At 43.9% G+C, this 19,023-nt stretch overlaps 1 protein-coding gene across 1 annotated transcript in view; it reads right to left on the bottom strand.

Moving 5' to 3' along the window:
• Positions 1–18,592, bottom strand: part of LOC311138136 (potassium voltage-gated channel subfamily B member 1-like) — a gene marked incomplete at both ends in the record, with an annotated part of 90,512 nt that extends 71,920 nt beyond the window's left edge. Inside the window, one exon of the mRNA XM_084172803.1 lies at positions 18,038–18,592. Within this exon, the coding sequence (XP_084028929.1) occupies positions 18,038–18,592 (555 nt within the window). The remainder of the gene's footprint in view (positions 1–18,037) is intronic.
• Between the last annotated feature and the right edge of the window lie 431 nt (positions 18,593–19,023).

Genomic DNA, 19,023 nt, shown 5'->3' with positions numbered 1-19,023 from the left:
ACATATAGGACAAAACAAATCCCGACAAGAGAGACACCACAACACTATATAAAGAGAGACCTAAGACAACAACACAGCTTGGTAGCAACACATGACAACAACACGGTAGCAACACAACAAGGTAGCAGCACAACTGTCACGCCCTGACTCAGGGGACGCTTATATGTTGAGTCAGGGTGTGTATATTCCTTGTTGTGCTTTTTCTATGTTGTATTCTAGTATGTATAGATCTATGTTGGTCGGTGTGGTTCCCAATCAGAGGCAGCTGTCGCTCGTTGTCTCTGATTGGGGATCATACTTAGGCAGCCTATTGGCACTGTGTAGTTGTGGGATCATGTTCCGTGTAAGGTTTGTTTTCTGTACTACCTTGGACTTCACGTTTCGTTTATTGTTTTGTCGTGGTGTTTATTCAGTTTAAATAAACATGTATGCATATCACGCTGCGCCTTGGTCTGACCCGTTCCTGAACGAACGTGACAGAAGATCCCACCAAACGAGGACCAAGCAGCGTGCCCAGGCGAAGCGAATAGCCATGTCACAGGTGGGCAATTTGTGGTCATGGGAAGAGATATTTGCGGGGAGAGGACCATGGGCTAAGGTAGATGCCCAGACAGGAGAGGAGCAACGACAACACGGAGGAGGCCGGTCAAGGAGGAAGCCCGAGAAGCAGCCCCAATAATTTTTTTGGGTGGGGCACACGGGGTGGTTGGCAGAGCCTAGTGTCAGAGCAGAGCCAACTCCCCGTACTCACGCGAGGAAGCGTATGACTGAGCAGTCTCCTGAGTGGCGCAGTGGTCTAAGGCACTGCATCGCAGTGCTAACTGTGCCACTAGAGATCCTGGTTCGAATCCAGGCTCTGTCGCAGCCGGCCGCGACCGGGAGACTCGTGGGCGGCGCACAATTGGCCCAGCGTGGTCCAGGGTAGGGGAGGGAATGGCCGGCAGGGATGTAGCTCAGTTGATAGAGCATGGCGTTTGCAACGCCAGGGTTGTGGGTTCGATTCCCATGGGGGGCCAGTATAAAAAAAAATATATATATATATATTATTCACTAACTGTAAGTCGCTCTGGATAAGAGCGTCTGCTAAATGACTAAAATGTACTGTGTTGCCAGTGCGCCGGCACAGTCCTGTACGTCCTGTGCTTGCACCACGCACATGCCGTGCGAAGATGGGCATCCAGCCAGGACGGGGTGTGCCGGCTCAACGCTCCTGGTCTCCAGTACGCCTCCTCAGTCCCGCATATCCTGCGCCGGTTCCACGAACTGTATCGCCAGTGCGTTCTGTGCTGATGCCTCACACATACTGTGCGGAAGTAGGCATACAGCCAGGACGGGTTGTGCCAGCTCTCCGCTCCAGACCTCCAGTCTGCCTCCACAGTCCGGCCCGGCCTGTTCCTGCTCCTCGTACCAAGCCAGTGGTGCGCGTCGCCAGCCTGTTCCTGCTCCTCGCACCAAGCCAGTGGTGCACGTCGCCGGCCCGACCTGTTCCTGCTCCTCGCACCAAGCCAGTGGTGCACGTCGCCAGTCCGGCCCGGCCTGTTCCTGCTCCTCGCACCAAGCCAGTGGTGCGCGTCGCCAGACCGGGGTCCAGTCCAGCTCCGGTCAGCGGCTCCACTCCGGAGCCAGAGCAGTCCGCTCCACCGGTGCCTGATCCAGCTCCAGTCAGCGGCTCCACTCCGGAGCCAGAGCATTCCGCTCCACCGGTGCATAGTCCAGCTCCGGTCAGCGGCTCCAGTCCAGACCATGACGTCAGCCCCTCTCCAGGTTCGGGGTCTCCCACACCAGGGTCCAGACAGGGCCTGGCGTATCGTGGGAGGAAGGAGAGGGGAAGCAGCGCACCGAGGTCCAGACCAGACCAGGGGCGCAACAGGGAGGCGGAGAGTGAGAGGTCGTCACGCCCCGAGCCGGATCCGCCTCCGAGGCGGAATGCCCACCCGGCCCCTACCCTGTTATGTTTATGTTGTGCGGTCGGAGTCCGCACCTTTGGGGGGGGGGGGGGTACTGTCACGCCCTGACTCAGGGGACGCTTATATGTTGAGTCAGGGTGTGTATATTCCTTGTTGTGCTTTTTCTATGTTTTATTCTGGTATGTATACATCTATGTTGGCCGGTGTGGTTCCCAATCAGAGGCATCTGTCGCTCGTTGTCTCTGATTGGGGATCATCCTTAGGCAGCCTATTGGCACTGTGTAGTTGTGGGATCATGTTCCGTGTAAGGTTTGTTTTCTGTACTAACTTGGACTTCAGGTTTCGTTTCGTTTATTGTTTTGTTGTGGTGTTTATTCAGTTTAAATAAACATGTAGGCATATCACACTGCGCCTTGGTCTGACCCGTTCCTGAACGAACATGACAACAACAAAACATGGTACAACCATTATTGGGCACAGACAACAGCACAAAGGGCAAGAAGGTAGAGACAACTATACATCACGTGAAGCAGCCACAAGTGTCAGTAAGAATGTCCATGATTGAGTCTTTGAATGAAGAGATGGAGATAAAACTGTCCAGTTAGAGTGTTTTTTTGCAGCTTGTTTCAGTCGCTAGCTGCAGCGAACTGAAAAGAGGAGCGAACCCGAGATGTGTGTGCTTTGGGGACCTTTAACAGAATGTGACTGGCAGGATGGGTGTTGTATGTGGAGGATGAGAGCTGCAGTAGGTATCTCAGATAGGGGGGAGTGAGGCCTAAGAGGGTTTTATAAAAAAGCATCAACCAGTGGGTCTTGCGACGGGTATACAGAGATGACCAGTTTACAGAGGAGTATAGAGTGCAGTGATGTGTCCTACAGTGAGGGAAAAAGTACTTGATCCCCTGCTGATTTTGTACGTTTACCCACTGACAAAGAAATAATCAGTCTATAATTTTAATGGTAGGTTTATTTGAACAGTGAGAGACAGAATAACAACAACAAAAATCCTGAAAAACGCATGTCAAAAATGTTATAAATTGATTTGCATTTTAATGAGGGAAATAAGTATTTGACCCCTCTGCAAAACATGACTTAGTACTTGGTGGCAAAACCTTTGTTGGCAATCACAGAGGTCAGACGTTTCTTGTAGTTGGCCACCAGGTTTGTACACATCTCAGGAGGGATTTTGTTCCACGCCTCTTTGCAGATCTTCTCCAAGTCATTAAGGTTTCGAGGCTGACGTTTGGCAACTCGAACCTTCAGCTCCCTCCACAGATTTTCTATGGGATTAAGGTCTGGAGACTGGCTAGGCCACTCCAGGACCTTAATGTGTTTCTTCTTGAGCCACTCCTTTGTTGCCTTGGCCATGTGTTTTGGGTCATTGTCATGCTGGAATACCCATCTACGACCCATTTTCAATGCCCTGGCTGAGGGAAGGAGGTTCTCACCCAAGATTTGACGGTACATGGCCCCGTCCATCGTCCCTTTGATGCGGTGAAGTTGTCCTGTCCCCTTAGCAGAAAAACACCCCCAAAGCATAATGTTTCCACCTCCATGTTTGATGGTGGGGATGGTGTTCTTGGGGTCATAGGCAGCATTCCTCCTCCAAACACGGCGAGTTGAGTTGATGCCAAAGAGCTCAATTTTGGTCTCATCTGACCACAACACTTTCACCCAGTTCTCCTCTGAATCTGTTCATTGGCAAACTTCAGACGGGCATGTATATGTGCTTTCTTGAGCAGGGGGACCTTGCGGACGCTGCAGGATTTCAGTCCTTTACGGCGTAGTGTGTTACCAATTGTTTTCTTGCTGACTATGGTCCCAGCTGCCTTGAGATCATTGACAAGATCCTCCCGTGTAGTTCTGGGTTGATTCCTCACCGTTCTCATGATCATTGCAATTCCACGAGGTGAGATCTTGCATGGAGCCCCAGGCCGAGGGAGATTGACAGTTATTTTGTGTTTCTTCCATTTGCAATCGCAGCAACTGTTGTCACCTTCTCACTAAGCTGCTTGGCGATGGTCTTGTAGCCCATTCCAGCCTTGTGTAGGTCTACAATCTTGTCCCTGACATCCTTGGAGAGCTATTTGGTCTTGGCCATGGTGGAGAGTTTGGAATCTGATTGATTGATTGCACAAAAAAAAAATAATTATGCACGCATGACTGTAAGTCGCTTTGGATAAAAGCGTCTGCTAAATGGCATATTATTTTATTTATATTATTATTGCTTCTGTGGACAGGTGTCTTTTATACAGAGTGTGCTCCTAATCTCAGCTCGTTACCTGTATAAAAGACACCTGGGAGCCAGAAATCTTTCTGATTGAGAGGGGGTCAAATGCTTATTTCCCTCATTAAAATGCAAATCAATTTATAACATTTTTAAAATGCGTGTTTCTGGATTTTTGTTGTTGTTATTCTGTCTCTCACTGTTCAAATAAACCTACCATTAAAATTATAGACTGATCATTTCTTTGTCAGTGGGCAAACGTACAAAATCAGCAGGGGTCAAATACTTTTTTCCCTCACTGTATAAGGAGCATTGGTGGCAAATCTGAAGGCCGAATGGTAAAGAACATCTAGCCGCTCGAGAGCACCATTACCTGCCAATCTATAAATTACGTCTCCGTAATCTAGCATGGGTAGGATGATCATCTGAATCAGGGTTAGTTTGCCAGCTGGGGTGAAAGAGGAGCGATTACGATAGAGGAAACCAAGTCTAGATTTAACCTTAGCCTGCAGCTTGGATATGTGCTGAGAGAAGGACAGTGTACCGTCTAGCCATACTCCCAAGTACTTGTATGAGGTGACTACCTCAAGCTCTAAACCCTCAGAGGTAGTAATCACACCGGTGGGGAGGCGGGCATTCTTCTTACCGAACCACATTACCTTTGTTTTGGAGGTGTTGAAAACAAGGTTAAGGGCAGAGAAAGCTTGTTGGACACTAAGAAAGCTTTGTTGTAGAGCGTTTAACGCAAAATCCGGGGAGGGGCCAGCTGAGTATAAGGCAAACTTCTTATACCATGTCATAGTATGTCATAACAGCTGACATAACTTGTCATAACCTGTCATAATATGGTCATGACACTGTCATGACCCATATATTTACACCTGTTGTGACATATAGTGTTATTTTACAGCTGGTTATGACACTTATATAAGAGTGCCAAAACCCACATTTATTCAACAAAAAAAAAAATCCTGCCAAGACGTTTCCTTCCATTTGTTTCTTAAATCTTTTGTTGTTGTTGAAATTAATTATTCACAGTCATATTAAAAAAAAATCATATTTTAAATAACTTGTAGTAAATACACTCTTACAAAATCTGTAACAGAATAGGGAAAAAAATCAGTAACAGAATGACTGCTATTGAATTGGCTAAAATGGAAAATGATAGTAGTCACGAATCACAGTTCGGTCACCTGCTACTGTCCTCCCTTCCAATGGCATACTGCATTATGACCCTCCTGTGTCACTTTGCTTGGACTAAGAAAATACACTTTATGACACTGTGAAGAGGCATTATGACCATCATAATCATATAAGCCAGATGGGCCTATCACATACATGCCCTTATATCAGTCATCAGTCAAAAAGGGGGTGTCTTGTCCTGCTCCTGAAATCTGCTCCTGCATTCATCCCAGTCATCAGCAACAGAGCATTGGGGTTGTTGCATGTCTGACATCAATGTGTGCGCAATTACAATGATAATTTAATATTGTAAATAAAATAAAAATGAACATACTGTTGACACATAGGCTATGGTGTAATGGAATGTTTTGCCTTGTGTGGTAGGTTTTGTGGGTTTTGACACTGTTAAGTAGGTGTCATAACCAGCCATAAAATAATGCAATATATGTCACAACAGGTCTAAATATATGTGTCATGACAGTGTTATGACCATATTATAACAGGTTATGACAAGTTATGTCAGCTGTTATGACTTATTATAACATGCTTATGACCGTGTCATAACGTGCTATAACACTGGGTGTCAAGTAAAGTGTTACCATTCCAAATCAAATTGCTAAATGATCCTTGATATGACCATCTTAAAACAATTCCAAACAATTCACCCCGGTTTAGACTCTTAAGGATTAACTGGATATCTGTCTGGGCTGAGGTTGACAGTTTTATGTGCTCTGTCAAGGTGAAGCCATCAACAGTGTTCTACAGCTCCCGCCAGGTCCCATATATTTTCACCCAGTATGGGCTGACAAGTGAATTGTTTTCAACTGCGGAGAAAATCGATGACAATTGCATTAAGATTAAAGGCAAGTCAGGTCGGGTGAGGACAGTCAGGACACAGCCTGGACAGACATGCAGGGGAGATAGAGAAAGGCTGAAAGGCAGAGTAACGTGTGTGGACCGCTGGACCACTGGCTCAGCATGACTTGACGATGGATGGCCACACTAGAATTACAGTACAGTAGCATGGTGGGGTTTGTGTTATATAAGTGATTGACTCCGCAGATGCTTTATGACTACTAGGACATAAGATTAGACTAGGGATGGATGTGTGTGTGTGTGTGTGTGCGTGCCAATGATCGTGTGAACATGTGTGTGGAGTGGAGTATGCTGACAAGATTTGTGAGACTGTCCTATGATCTGTGTTGAAGGAGATGTTTTTGAGGGGTCGAAGCTGGGTGACAGTGTCTGGCCGTGTTGCTGAGGTGCTTTCTGAATGCCTATAAATCCATGGCACATAGCTTCTCCGCTGCCTTACTGATTCAATTGTCGTATATCTCCCACCGGCCTGTCACCGCTAGGCACAGTGACAGACAGAGAGCACTAACGCACATGCTATCTTCCCCTATCTCTCTCTCTCTCTCTCTCTCTCTCTCTCTCTCTCTCTCTCTCTCTCTCTCTCTCTCTCTCTCTCTCTCTCTCTCTCTCTCTCTCTCTCTCTCTCTCTCTCTCGCTCTCATCTCCCCATATCACCTCTCTCTCTCTCTCATCTCTCCATATCATGTATGTAGATGACATTTTCAGTGTTTGGTTCCACCCACTCCTCCCTCTCTCTCTCTCTCTCTCTCTCTCTCTCTCTCTCTCTCTCATCTCTCCATATCACCTCTCTCTCATCTCTCCATATCACCTCTCTCTCCTCCTTACTCTACAACATTTGTTCTCTACTTTCACTTTCCTTCTCTGTTTCTCATTCTCTCCCTCTCTCCGCTCTGATTATTTAGATCAAAATAACTTCATCCGCATTTTAGCACTCATTACCAGAGATAATGATATAGCATATCAACTACAACTGAGATGAAAGGATACAAGAAATACAATGCAAACCATTTCACAGATATGAGGTAAGCATAAAAACATGCATAATCATGCAAAATCACCATAACACTGGATCTATTACGAGAGTCTTCTTCATCAGTCAGTTTTTATTTTTCTCCGATGTCAGTGTGAATTACGTCGGGGGGGCTCTATATACTGTAATGCTAATTTAACCATTCTCCTATTTGTTTTAAATGCAATTTTGAACTGCTACAGTGGTAAATATGAAGATTTTTCCCCAAAAAAATTTAACGAACACCCCCACCTCTCTGTCATGTTTTAAACAATTTTTCTTCCATGTGGGTGCGCTTGTCATCCTGCGAGAGCCTCGTATTTCAAACCCTTTACAGATGTCCCGAATTTCTTTTGACGAAAAAGGTTCATTTGTCATAAAGATGCATCAATTAATTCAGGCTACGAGAGTAGGCCTAATGATAATAGCTGAATGTCATTACACCTTTTGGTGTTCCATTCATCAAATGGCGGGTGCTGTTTGGATGCTGGAATTATTTTGGTGTGGACGAACGTGCGCAGATATAGATATGCTATCTTAATTAGAATAATTTCTCACAGCAGGAAAATAATCCTGCAGCAACATGAAATGTGAATCATTATGTGGATTATAATTAATGGACATTTAAAGGGAAAATTACAAACTTCAGAAGCCTTTTTAAACATTGACTACACTACAGGTTTGCATTTGCTGCTGCGCAGGCATGAACACAATCATGACAGGTGAGGCATTTTCATTTAAATTCTAAATGCCTTGAAGCATTTAAAAGTGTTACAGAAAACATTTGGTTTTACAGTGTATCCTTAGAACCTCTCTAATGTTTTCTCCAGATGGTGTTGCAAGAATTTAAAATGAATCTCCTTTGAAATCCAAAGCGAAGACATTTACATATTTTGTCTGCTATCAGACCAAACCCATATTCTTAGAGGAATGTCAGTCTTGGTGAAAGTGCTTTGTGGTTCTTGTCTTATAGGTTACTATCTCATTGTGTCTATAATCCCCTATATGCCCCTAAAGCAAGGTAACCCAACTGGTGGCCCGTGGATGATTTTATTTGGCCCCCAGCATTTTCTGAGCAAAGAAAAACTATTTTTTTTAATTTTTTTTATTTTTTTTATTTTTAAATGTGTTATTGTTAGACATAAAATACTATAAAAACACCAGCAAATCAGCTCCAAGTATTCCCATGCATCATAGATAAATATATGTGATCGTATACAAATGTAAGCAAGGTTTGAAATGATTATGTTTCAGTTATATTATCTTTTTAGGCTTCTTGTGGTCAATTTGCAATCTACAAATGATTTGTATTTATGTTCCGACCCCCTGAAACAAAATTTTGGCCTGTGGCTGAAACTAGTTCCCTACTAGATCCCTACTCTAAAGCATAGCTTAACATTTGAGAAAACAAAGGCATAGCTCAAAGAAATAAACAAACAATTAGACAACTTTTTGATTTTGCGTGTTACTGACAGATCTTTAAGCCTTGTCTATTTTTAGTTTACATTTGAAATCCTTTACCACAGGGGGACATCCAGCACACAGCCTTCAGAGATGCTCCTCTTCACGGCTTGCTCACAAACCAACATTTACATTATCGATTTTTCACGTCTTTGATAGCATTTGATCAATGTGTGGCAGGACATGGCTGGAGAAGGAGATAGGCCGTAGCAACTAAAAAGCCCTAGCAGAGGAGCCTGTAATCGATAGAGAAAATCTCCTCCATCAGTGTGCTGCTGAAATTAGGATTAAATTGTTTGTGTAGTTGCCAGTGTGTCCCGTATGTACCATATTTGCTAAGCTTGGTAGATTTCTAAAAGCCTTCAAAGACTGTGTCGCTTTGCAATCACAGTAAACTACTGAGGCAGCAAGAGACATATATTCTGCTGTCAAGCAGACGTTCAGCTGCATGCAATATGAGATACTCCCTTATTAACTTGCCTCTGAAAGAAACCTTGTGGCTATTTGGCAGAATGGGGTCCTGGAGAAATATGTTGTTAATGTGTTGAAATTGAGGTCATACCTTTGGGCTACGGTTTCCTCTCCATAGAGATTACGAGTGGTGAAGAAGGTGGTTCCCTGGGACAGTATTCAGGGTCTGTGACCTATAAATGACTTCCTCCATTGATGGAGGTCCTCTATTACCTGTATGGACAGCAGGTCCTGCCTGGCTCACTATGCTCCTCCGGGACAGCCTTTGAGTTGACCTGAGCGTGTGACTAACCACACAAAGCTGTTTTATCTGTTTTGGGATGTATTGATTGATTGCTTGATGTTATTTGGGATTGTAAAACATAATTCACTGATACTGCGGCCCAGAGGACAATGCGGTTCTTGGTGGAAACAGACAAACATTTACATAGAGATCAATACAAACAACATGCAGAGGAAAGAGATAACATGTATCTTATCTCTATGGAAAAGCTAACATAACTGCTCACTATTATAGCTTATTATAAGTTAATTACTTATAGTTTATTACTTTCCTAAATGCCCTTTATGATAATGACCCAAAAGTCATTCCTAATATGGAACTGAGATCAGAAGAGGAAAGGACTAATTGACAGTTAGGCTAGGGTTTACCTTGTATCAGCAGGACATAGGCTAGACAAAGGCTGATGTTCTGTAATTCCTTTTGACTGGGAAGGCTTCCCTTACAAATGTGAGGTTTCTTTCACCTTTTAATGAGGACATCGGAATTAGCCTACAACAACTGACTGTAGATACCTGTCATCATGGCTGGATTGATCCTCTATAAATGGAGCAGATCCATCCTCAATGGGACAGATATTTCTGTACCTCTACAGTAATACACCATAGGCATCTGAATGCAGTAAATAAAGTAATGGGTTAAAATAGCTTAATAAGTCTCTGCTTGCTAAATATTGTAAGGTCTGGACAGGTATAAATAATAACATCCAATTAACAAGGTCATCTCATTTGACCGGAGGGTAACCGGAAGAGACGGCTGCTTTCTGTGCTTTCACAGCAGTCTGCCGGGAGCAGTTTGACCCACTTGGTTTGGAGCGGAACTAGGCAACACTGTCCTACTGGCACTGGAGGGTTTCCACCCAGAGAGGTGATCTACATTAGCTTATTGCCTAATGGAGGGAGCCACTAAGTCTACCGTACCAGAGTAACACTACTACCACTACTACACACACACGCACACACACACACACACACACATACAAACGAACACACACTGACCAACCCCCTTATAATGCAGAGTGTGTTCTAAGACTGCCTAAATACCTTACAGTATGTAGCAGCTCCTAGCCATTACACACACACAGCCAGTGTACCCCAGGAGTGTGTCCTCAGCCCTCTGCGGTACTCCCTGTTCACCCACGACTGTGTGACTTTGCACGACCCCAACTCCATCATCAAGTTTGCTGACGTCACCACGGTTGTAGGCCTGATAACCAACAACTACGAGTCAGCCTACAGGGAGGAGGTAAGTGTACTGGCATTGTGGTGCCAGGACAACAACGGGATTGCAGTAGAGAGAGTCAGCAGTTTAAAGTTTCTCGGCTTCCACATCACCGAGGACTTGTCATGGACCAACAACACAACCACTCTTGTCAAGAGGGCGCAACTGCGTCTTTACTTCCTAAAGCAGCTGAAGAAATTCGTCATGTCACCCCGGGTCCTCTCCAAATACCAACGCTGCACCATTGAGAGCGACCTGACTGGTTGCCTCACGGCCTAGTACGGGAATTGCTTCATCCACGACCGCAAGGCCCTCCAGTGGGTGGTGGAGACGGCCCAGTACATCACTGGGACCGTGCTCCCCCCATCCAGGACATCTACGCGAAATGGTGCCTGGGGAAGGCCTGCTGTTCACTCCCTTACCATCGGGCAGACAATATCGGAGTATGAGGTCTGATACCAACAGGCTCAGAGAGTTTCAATCTACAAGCCATCAGACTGCTGAACACTTAAACTGGACAGACAGCCTGCTCTGATTCTCCGCAACTTAGCACACATGCACTCACTTACGCACACACCCACACAGACATAAACACATCCACACAAACACACACAAACACACACACACAAATACACACACACACATTCACGCTACACACACATCTCCTGCTAACAGACTCTTATTATGATCGCTAAATACTGCATAATTTAAACACTTGCCCCCCAATCCCCCCTTCCCCAAAATACATGTAAATATTGGACTAGAAATTGAGATTCCTGTAATATACTTATCCTAAAATGATATTCTACTGAGCCATTTACTTTATGTTCTTATTCTTATCTTTTATAATTTCTTATTTTTGTTGCATTGTCAAGAAGGAACCTGCAAGTAAGCATTTCTTTGGAAGGTGTATACCATATGTATCCCGTACATACGACTAATAAAACTTGTGTGGGTAGAAAAGTAAAGTACTGCAGATAAGTTCCAATGGTGACATTTAAGAAGTGAAAGGTCAAGCGTGAGGAGATGTGAACAGGGCTGCTGTACTGTAGGCTGCTGGAGCCCCTCATTCATTATTTGCAGAGGACCTGTCAACCTAGCCATAAGGTAGGCCTACTCATCATCACTCAACCAGAGACAGAGACGGAGGTTGAGTCAAAAATGTGTTTCTGGAAAATAGGAGATAGAACCTGAAGCAGGTTTCAGTAAATAGCAGTGGGTGACTGTAACTAGCACAAACCCATTCAGGAGTATAGCCAAGAGATTACTGTGAGGGTCAGGGTTCAGGGATGCTCAAGAGGCCTCACAGGTCTATATGAGGTGTTGAGGAAAGTCCAACAGAAATATACTGTAGTAAATCCAACATTAACATTTATACTGAACAAAAATATAAATGCAACATGTAAAGCGCTGGTCCCATGTTTCATGAGCTGAAATAAAATATCGTAGAAATGTTCCATACCCACAAAAATCTCAAATGTTGTTCTCTCAAATTTTGTGCACAAATTTGTTTACATCCCTGTTAGTGAGCATTTTATCCTTTGCCAAGACAATCCATCCACCTGACAGGTGTGGCATATCAAGAAGCTGATTAAACAGCAGGATCATTACACAGATGCACCTTGTGCTGGGGACAATAAAAGGCCACTCTAAAATGTGCAGTTTTGCCACACAACACAATGCCACAGATGTCTCAAGTTTTGAGGGAGCGTGCAATTGTCATGCTGACTGCAGGAATGTCCACCTGAGCTGTTGCCAGAGAATTGAATGTTCATCTCTCTACCATAAGCCGCCTCCAATGTTGTTTTAGAGAATTTGGCAGTACGTCCAACCAGCCACACAACCGCAGACCACGTGCCCAGGACCTCCACATCTGGCTTCTTCACCTGCGTGAACATTGATGGGAATCCATAGGTTAGGGCCTAATTTATTTATTTAAATTGACTGATTTCCTTATATGATCTGTAACTCAGCAACATCTTTGAAATTGTTGCATGTTGCATTTATATTTTTGTTCAGTATAGTTAGGAAATAGTATTAACTAAATGGCTTTTTAACTACAGCTGAATGGTGCATTTGGATCATGGTCAACCACCACTGAATCATAGCTGTAACATCAAATAGTCTGATTACATTGTCTGACAACTGATTTTCCAAGCCATTTAGTTAATACACTACTAGCATCCTTTTTGTATAGCTCAAGTCCCATTCTGGGTCCAAACTGCAGTCGTTGTAGGTTCCATTGCTTGACTTTCAGGGGATGGGGAGGTTGGAGGTTGGACTGGGGAGGGTGCTGTGATTGTGTGTGGAGATGGAGAGTCAGGGATGTCTGTAGAACAGGGCAGAGTGTAAATATGGAAATATCACCATCAACCCACAACCCATAGCCACGACCTGTTGACTCAATAACCTAGACATGTCCTGACATTGTATAGGGAAAATAACGTTGCTGTAGGACAATCAATGAAATATTGAATCAAACTAGTACTGTCATTGACAGTAGCTTTGTCATCTGATCCTGTCTGTGTGTTATCTTATCTAATGTAAGGTAAGATGGCAGTGTACAGGCTACAACCCTCTGATGCACTGTGAGCCTGTCATATTGCATGGCCATGATGCTGATGCCCCAGAGAGTCAACTGTGGTCTATGAGGCAGAAACATGCTGAGACATGCTTTAGTGCAGCACCAGCCAGGTCTTCCATTCACAAGCTGCTTTCCTTTTCCTCTCAGTGAACACACACAGTACACGCTTTTCAGACATACTGTATGTACGAAAGGAGAATCATCTATAATGGATGAATTAATGATCTCAAACGTTTTGTTTCCCAGAGATTTTATATACTTTGGGTGAATTATTCAGAGGGAAAAACAATGAATTACAATGAAATTACATTGAATCAATGTGGAAAAGACGTTGAATTGACGTCTGTGCCCAGTGGGGAGGCTCATGTATACACAGTGTCCTTCATAATACAGCAGGTCTGACTATGAGGAATGGCTTGTCTCAGAGCCATGGTTCATATGTGTATTTTGTGGAGGTTATAACTCCAAAGGGCCAGGCACAGCCAGGGTGACGTCTTGAGTTATAGATACTGCGAATCGCACCTTCCCTTAACCCGTCACACGACACAAAGTCAAGCATAATTAATGTACAATAAAAAATGTATCTGCACTGAAAAATAAATTAGGTGGAATCTGTGTTAGGGAACAGCTTATTTTAGCGACGCCACCCTTCAATTAAGCATGGGAAAACAAGGCTGCATCCACCGCCTGCCATTAAACCTCAGCATGACACTTTTATCTCCCTCTCCCCTAGTTACGGAGGGAAAACATGGGACAAGGGCCCTATTTGTCAAGTGAATGAATTACTCCCGCTGCCTCATCTCTGCATCCCCCTCCTGCCCCCACCCCTCCATTCAGAAGTTTCTGAGCCCCTTGGAGTGGGGGAAAAAATTATTTAGTCAGCCACCAATTGTGCAAGTTCTCCCACTTAAAAAGATGAGAGAGGCCTGTAATTTTCATCATAGGTACACGTCAACTATGACAGACAAAATGAGAAAAAAAAACAGAAAATCACATTGTAGGATTTTTTATGAATTTATTTGCAAATTATGGTGGAAAATAAGTATTTGGTCAATAACAAAAGTTTCTCAATACTTTGTTATATACCCTTTGTTGGCAATGACACAGATCAAACATTTTCTGTAAGTCTTCACAAGATTTTCACACACTGTTGCTGGTATTTTGGCCCATTCCTCCATGCAGATCTCCTCTAGAGCAATGATGTTTTGGGGCTGTCACTGGGCAACACAGACTTTCAACTCCCTCCAAAGATTTTCTATGGGGTTGAGATCTGGAGACTGGCTAGGCCACTCCAGGACCTTGAAATGCTTCTTACGAAGCCACTCCTTCGTTGCCCGGGCGGTGTGTTTGGGATCATTGTCATGCTGAAAGACCCAGCCACGTTTCATCTTCAATGCCCTTGCTGATGGAAGGAGGTTTTCACTCAAAATCTCACGATACATGGCCCCATTCATTCTTTCCTTTACACGGATCAGTCGTCCTGGTCCCTTTGCAGAAAAACAGCCCCAAAGCATGATGTTTCCACCCCCATGCTTCACAGTAGGTATGGTGTTCTTTGGATGCAACTCAGCATTCTTTGTCCTCCAAACACGACGAGTTGAGTTTTTACCAAAAAGTTATATTTTGGTTTCATCTGACCATATGACATTCTCCCAATCCTCTTCTGGATCATCCAAATGCACTCTAGCAAACTTCAGACGGGCCTGGACATGTACTGGCTTAAGCAGGGGGACACGTCTGGCACTGCAGGATTTGAGTCCCTGGCGGCATAGTGTGTTACTGATGGTAGGCTTTGTTACTTTGGTCCCAAGTCTCTGCAGGTCATTCACTAGGTCCCCCCGTGTGGTTCTGGGATTTTTGCTCACCGTTCTTGTGATCATTTTGACCCCACGGGGTGAGATCTTGCGTGGAGCCCCAGATCGAGGGAGATTATCAGTGGTCTTGTATGTCTTCCATTTCCTAATAATTGCTCCCACAGTTGATTTCTTCAAACCAAGCTGCTTACCTATTGCAGATTCAGTCTTCCCAGCCTGATGCAGGTCTACAATTTTGTTTCTGGTGTCCTTTGACAGCTCTTTGGTCTTTCGCCATAGTGGAGTTTGGAGTGTGACTGTTTGAGGTTGTGGACAGGTGTCTTTTATACTGATAACAAGTTCAAACAGGTGCCATTAATACAGGTAACGAGTGGAGGACAGAGGAGCCTCTTAAAGAAGAACTTACAGGTCTGTGAGAGCCAGAAATCTTGCTTGTTTGTAGGTGACCAAATACTTATTTTCCACCATAATTTGCAAATAAATTCATAAAAAATCCTACAATGTGATTTTCTGGATTTTGTTTTCTCAATTTGTCTGTCATAGTTGACGTGTACCTATGGTGAAAATTACAGGCCTCTCTCATCTTTTTAAGTGGGAGAACTTGCACAATTGGTGGCTGACTAAAAACTTTTTTTCCCCCACTGTATCTATGTCCTCAGACAGCACTAATCCTGCTGTGCAGCATGAGCCAAATGCACTGAGATGAATCTGTTGGGAGGAAAGGAATCATGTTGACTAGAACAGAAGAACATACTAACTCTGTACTATTATATTCATACGTATAAATATCATACCACCCCAGAATGCTAACACCCCCTGTTATTGATAAATGTGATAGGTTAGCATGTATTGGGGGTATGATCTTTGGTGCCACTGCAACTTTCTCACGATTCATTATTCACGATTCATTCGTAATCATGGTAGCATCCACATTAATGTTCAGAAACATGCGACAAAATGACACAATAGATTATTTACCATTAATTTATATTGGGCACAGAATAATCTGAAACACAACCAAAACAAACTGCAAATGCATCCAACAAGTTTGTAGAGTCACAAGCTTGATGTAGTCATTGTGTGCTAGGAATATGGGACCAAATACTAAAGGTTTGACTACTTTAATACACATATAACTGAATTTGTCCAAATACTTTTGGTTACCTAAAATGGGGGGACAGTGTATCATTGTGTATCATTGCGTGTATCATAGTCATTTCAAATACTAAGTGATGGAGTACAGAGCCAAAACAACAAAACATCTATCAATGTCCAAATACTGTTGGACCTCACTGTAATATACAATAGTAGGCAGAGCAGGTGAAGAATACAGTAGAAATCGGAGTGGGCATGATCCATGAACTCTAAAACGTCTTCATAAAAACGTAATGCTGTCTTGGTTACAAGTAAGCAGAAAAACAAAAAGAAAACAACACAACACTCACATTTGCTAAACCAGCTATATAATGATACCTGTGTAATATTGACCCCCCACTCTCCCAATTATTACTCAATCTATTTACAGTTGTAGTGTTCAGAAAATGTTATTGGGCTGTTATTAATCATGTGAATTAATTATTGACATAGTCAAACAGTAGTGGAAACATTTCATTAAAATGCTGTTAACATGACTGAACATGACATTGATCCAGCCCAGTGAAATGGCCCTATTGCAGCAGCGTGAGCAATGAGCTCATAAATTAGAGAAATTATGAGAGAAAATGCAGGGCTGGAAATGAGGCAGAGAGAGAGAGAGAGAGAGAGAGAGAGAGAGAGAGAGAGAGAGAGAGAGAGAGAGAGAGAGAGAGAGAGAGAGAGAGAGAGAGAGAGAGAGAGAGAGAGAGAGGAGTGGGTGGAACCAAACACTGAAAATGTCATCTACATACACTCATTATGAAATCCAAAGACAAGAGAGTGGGACCAGAATCAGTTTAAATACTTGATAAACTGACTATAATTAGTTGAAGAGTTACATTTACGTAGTGGTTTTGATTAATGCATCTATTTTCTCCAGTCCCCTGGGATGCATACCTCCAGTAAGAGATGTTGCTCTCTCCTTCCTCTCTCGATTTACCAATACAAATATGAACGACCGCTGTGTTCAAGAGACCTTTATAGGAATCACACTGGGTTTAAAATCAAAGAGACTGTTGGAGTCTGAAACTAACAGAGAGGGACAAGATAATTAGAAATGCACGCGTTCAATCACACACTGATCACGAACTGGTCCTTGTACCCGTGCCTTCCCACTTCCCAGTACTGCCCACTTGTCTCCAGACAAAACTCAGTATTCTAAGTATTCAATATGAGGGCAAAATCAGCTACATGCATAATATCAGATCAGTCTGTCATGATGGAGCTAATGCTCTGTTGACACCTTTACCTCCCTATTGGTATGAACAGACGACCTCTCAGAGATAGGCTACATTCATTCATTGGTACAGGAGATGTGGAATAGTGCTTTTCCAGGAGCTCTCCAGAGCCATTGAACATGACAGATTAAAAGCACTGGCTCCGAGATGAAGGGAGCCAGCCAGGCATCAGAGGCCACACAATGTTTTATGTCAACTTTAGTGAAGTCAACCTACAATGACATGCTTCATCACAAACACACTCATAGTGTGAGTCATAGCACTTACAAGTCTAGAAACTTAAAGTTATGCTTGTCCTTAGTTATGACTTTCCTCTTTAGAACAACTCTCACCCTCAAGGAGAGGTCATGTAATTGTTTAAATATGAACAATTTAAGCAAATTATATGTCATAATCAAAATGTGGCACCTTTTTATTATTTGTTGAATGTAATGCAAATGACTAAATTGAACTCTTCAATGTGGCGGTAAGCCACCAATAATATTTATCTAGGAGGACCTATGTGAAGTTACATTCGCTTATTAACTGCCGATCCACTTAAAGCAAGATGACATGCAATCCCATGGCAGAGCAGTAAGCCCTTGCAGGGAAAAGTTCAGACAAACTTGAAGAGGTATACCGGACTTTGCTTACCTTAGCAGCTAACGATGAACTCGGCTTCTCCAGGAGATCCCACAGTTTCTTTTGTTTCTCGGAACAACATGTGGTATCAAAATCCTCGCCTTCCCTACCCCTCATAGTTTCGGCTTCTCTTTTGAGCTCCTCGTTCATCTGTTCCTTCTTCTGGTGGTACCTGGCCTGACAGCAGGACTCTAGGTAGATCTCATCTATACCCCAGAAGTCCAGCTCCTGACTAAACGACAGGGCACACATCTCCTCCATCATGTGCAGTTTTCCCGTGCGGTAGAAATTCAGAATGGACGTGAAAGCCCCGGGGTGTCTGTCGAAAAAGTACTCATTATCATCCAAACTGTAGTCGTCGCATATCTCCATGAGAGACTCGTGGGTGTTACAGTCTCGTAGTTTGCCCAGCCTTGTTCGGGGCAACCTATCCAGCGTTCTCCATAGAACTTCGTGGAGGAGACCCCCAACATTGAGTCTCACCCGGCGGGAATGCGCCTTGCTCCGGATTATATCCACCGGCTCCGGTGGAAGCGAGGTGGTCGACCGAGAGCCCCCTTTATTCATCCTCACTCAAGACGTTCAGCCACTTGAGAATGAATAATGTCCGAAACTATATGGCCAGACAGGTCCAGAAGACACGGTCCTACATTAGGGTCTGTTCTCCCCTATTCCTGTGGCCACAAAAGGGGAAAAGAGAAACATCAGGGGTAACTATATAAAATTACAATCGAGCCCGATGACCTACGGGCCTGATAGAGAACGCAATGTCAGGTGGTTTATCCACTCATCAGAGAACCAAACAGATAATTTAATCCGTACAGCCGCTTTCCTCGCTGATGAGTGAGCAGGGTGGGGGAAGCGCAATGATAAACTCGACTCCACTCGCGAGCGCTGTCCAGTGCTGAAAACGCCTATATGTCAGTACAGAAAACCATCACATTTCCCCGCTGTGCGCTGTCCCTATACTTCGGTGCTGAAATCCTTTAACTTTAGCA

This window comes from Coregonus lavaretus, assembly GCF_964263955.1.
Source record: "Coregonus lavaretus genome assembly, chromosome: 12".
NCBI classification, from domain to species: Eukaryota; Metazoa; Chordata; class Actinopteri; order Salmoniformes; family Salmonidae; genus Coregonus; species Coregonus lavaretus.
This window is presented reverse-complemented; position numbering and strand designations above follow the sequence as displayed.